The sequence below is a fragment of the Etheostoma spectabile genome, unplaced genomic scaffold (assembly GCF_008692095.1).
Source record: "Etheostoma spectabile isolate EspeVRDwgs_2016 unplaced genomic scaffold, UIUC_Espe_1.0 scaffold273, whole genome shotgun sequence".
Classification (NCBI taxonomy): domain Eukaryota; kingdom Metazoa; phylum Chordata; class Actinopteri; order Perciformes; family Percidae; genus Etheostoma; species Etheostoma spectabile.
The window spans coordinates 33,999-37,495 of record NW_022605577.1 but is presented as its reverse complement, the minus strand read 5'-3'; the positions used below and the strand labels follow the sequence as shown (position 1 = coordinate 37,495).

General features: G+C 39.3%; 1 protein-coding gene across 1 annotated transcript in view; it reads left to right on the top strand.

The window, feature by feature from the left end:
• The window catches only part of LOC116685972 (serine/threonine-protein phosphatase 2B catalytic subunit alpha isoform-like), a 67,969-nt gene that overhangs the window by 30,520 nt on the left and 33,952 nt on the right, over positions 1-3,497 (top strand). The window contains 1 exon segment of the mRNA XM_032510903.1: positions 405-516. Within this exon segment, the coding sequence (XP_032366794.1) occupies positions 405-516 (112 nt within the window).

Below are 3,497 nucleotides of genomic sequence, written 5' to 3'. Positions count from 1 at the left end.
ACCCGAGGACAACACAAGGGTTAAGAGGATGGAAGAATGCAGCGCTGCTGTCCATCCAGGGGTGGGCCTGTGAGATGACTAGAGTTGCTCCATTTGAAAAAATATCTCATAAAGAATCAGCCTACCATGCTGGTATGACAGGACTTCAATCCTTAAATATCAAACTAGTCCTTTGAGTGAGACAATATAAGAAATGACATCCAGTATGTTTCCAGAAAAGTACTGCATACAGTACATATATGATCAGCTTAATTTGTTACAAGATAGTATTTATACTGCAATGACTTGCCGTAATGCATCATAAATGTACCCCACATTCTGAAACCCCTTTTCTTTTGGTCCCGTTTAATGATGGTGCTAATGTGCTAACTAACTATGCTTTCCCTTCCCTGGTGAACCTTCAGTGTGTGTTATACCTGTGGTCACTGAAAATCCTCTACCCAAAGACGCTCTTTCTTCTACGGGGGAACCATGAATGTAGACACCTGACAGAATATTTCACCTTCAAACAAGAATGTGAGTAACTCTTGTGTGTGTGTTCCTTCTCTCTCTCTCTCTCTCTCTCTACCTTTGTGTCAGTGCTTCTCTCTCACGCCTTTGTTGTTCTTCCCTCATCAACCTCATTAGATTAGATCAGATTCAACTTTATCGTCATTACACAGGTACAAGGCAACGAAATGCAGTTTAGGTCTAACCAGAAGTGCAATAGCAGCAAGTGCAGGATATATACAATGGTTCCATAAGTGCAGGACATGGATATGTACTGAATAAATATAGAAATGAATACTATTACAAACAGATTTTTACAGATAGATTTGTCCTATGAATATAATATATAGATAACAAGTATTGTGAGCAAGATTTACAACTGGATATACAGGTGGATAGTACTATAAGTAGACATTTTACAGATATGTACAATGAACATAACATACTAATGGTTTTACAGAGTTTACAGGTGAATATGTGCTATGAACATATATACAGACGGGTAGTATTATGGACAGAATTTCCCACCCCACTCCTTCAAATGATCCCAGTTCTTTCTGTTAAAGGTATGACAAAGCTAAGTAGGGCTGCACAAAACATTTGTTTTCGGTATCAATTTATCGGCGTATCATTTTTGTATTATTATCAATTGATTCAATGTGAAACTAAAAACACATGCACGTGTACTTTGAGGTTTAGTCCTTGACGCAGAGATCCAGGGTTCGAATCCGACCTTTGACTATTTCCTGCATGTCTTCCCCCTCTCACACTATAACTGTCCTGTCAAGACAGTTAAAGGCAGAAAACCCCAAAAAATAATCTTTAAAAAAACAGTTACAACCTAAATATACAATTTACCATATGAATGAATGCATGAATGATTTTATTGTTGCACACAAAAAGCATGTATGCCCAGCCCAGACACCATTACTTAAAGCAAGGGACCAGATACCAAAATAGCAACATAAATTAAACAAATAAACCTTGTTTTTTTTGCCATGCTTAAGAGACAAAAGTCGTCAACTTATATAAATGAATCCAAACAACCACTCAATTTGGTCATCATCAGTCGACCAGAACATGGGTGTTCTGATATATTTTTTTAAAGTGCTCATATTCTGCTCATTTTCAGGTTCATAATTGTATTTGGAGCTTGTACCAGAATAGGTTTAATTTTCAAAAAACATTGTATTTTAATATGGAAATAGGGTAAAGAGGACAGAACAGGAAGGAAGGGATGGAGTGGTAGCCACTCTTTCACTGTGCAATTAATTCATTAATAATCCACTCACATACACACCTGGACACTCTAACTGCTCTTACCTGCTAATTTATGCTAAAGGTCTTTTATAACTAAAACTTTATTGTTATTCTTATACTGTATTTTTTATTCCTCTTTATATTCTATGTGTGTTGTAAACTGCTGAAATCTGCGGCTAGAAATTCAATTTCCTTGCTTGAGTCATCCCAAAAGGATCAGTAAAGAGAAGTCTAAGTCTAAAACAGCATGGATAAGGTTTTTTAAGATAAGTTTGTATGTGTGTGGAAGCACCAAAGACACAAAGTAACACCCAAATTGCCAGAAAAAGTGATATTTGTGTTCATAATATGGGTAGATTTTTTTTTTGGGGGGGGGGGCATATTTAGGCCTTTATTTTCACAGGACAGATGAAGACATGAAAAGCGGGAGAGAGAGGGGGAATGCCATGCAGCAAAGAGGGCCGCTGCGTCGAAGAGTAAACCCATACGTACTGTATATGTGATTCATTCTCAAATTCTTCTAATTCACATATGCACAACCTTTTAACTTCTTATAGTTCAGGACCATAATAATGTTTGATTTGAATGTAAGTTTGTAGTTTTGGTTTTGACAAAATGCCTTTCCACCATTTTCCTTCAAACCTTAACTTCACATTTGCCTGTGTTCTGATTGTACAATGGAAGACAAAGAAAAACCAGCGTGTATTGACATTGTGAATATCAGTGATATTCATCCTCACTCATCATCCTCACTATGATGATGAGCCATGCAGAAGACAGGGAAAGAAAGAAACCGCATTCATAGATACTTCATATACTGAGTATCACTCTTACCATAGCCCCATAGTGCACACCACTTCAACATGTAGAGAAACTCAAAACTAACACTGCCATACCTAGTTACAGTTAATAAGGCGGAGTGGTTTAGCAAACAGCAGTCTATATCGATGACGTTCTACTTCCTGGATTATTCAGGTGCCGCTGGAAATTGTGCTGGATGTTGCTCTTTTTAGGCCAGATTCCCTCCACTTTCCTCTTTCTTTGCGTTGGGATTCTAACCTCTGGTGGATTTCTGAGGACTATGGTTACCTGGTCCTCAGATCTCTGCAGGGTAAATCCAGACAGCTAGCTAGACTATCTGTCCAATCTGAGGACTATGGTTACCTGGTCCTCAGATCTCTGCAGGGTAAATCCAGACAGCTAGCTAGACTATCTGTCCAATCTGAGGACTATGGTTACCTGGTCCTCAGGTCTCTGCAGGGTAAATCCAGACAGTAGCTAGACTATCTGTCCAATCTGAGGACTATGGTACCTGGTCCTCAGGTCTCGCAGGGTAAATCCAGACAGCTAGCTAGACATATGTCCAATCTGAGGACTATGGGTACCTGGTCCTCAGATCTCTGCAGGGTAAATCCAGACAGCTAGCTAGACTATCTGTCCAATCTGAGGACTATGGTTACCTGGTCCAGGTTCTGCAGGGTAAATCAGACAGCTAGCTGCACTAAATGTCCAATCCGAGGACTATGGTTACCTGGTCCTCAGATCTCTGCAGGGTAAATCCAGACAGCTACGACTAAAACTACTTTTGAACGTACAAGTTCCACCAAAATATCTTCCTTCCTAAAACTATTTTTAGCGCCAACGTCATTGAACCAGGGGATTAGCACCGCCCTAGATCATTGTGATTGGTTTAAAGAAATGCCAATAAACCAGAGCAGATTTTTCTCCCATCCTGGAATGCTGTGTGG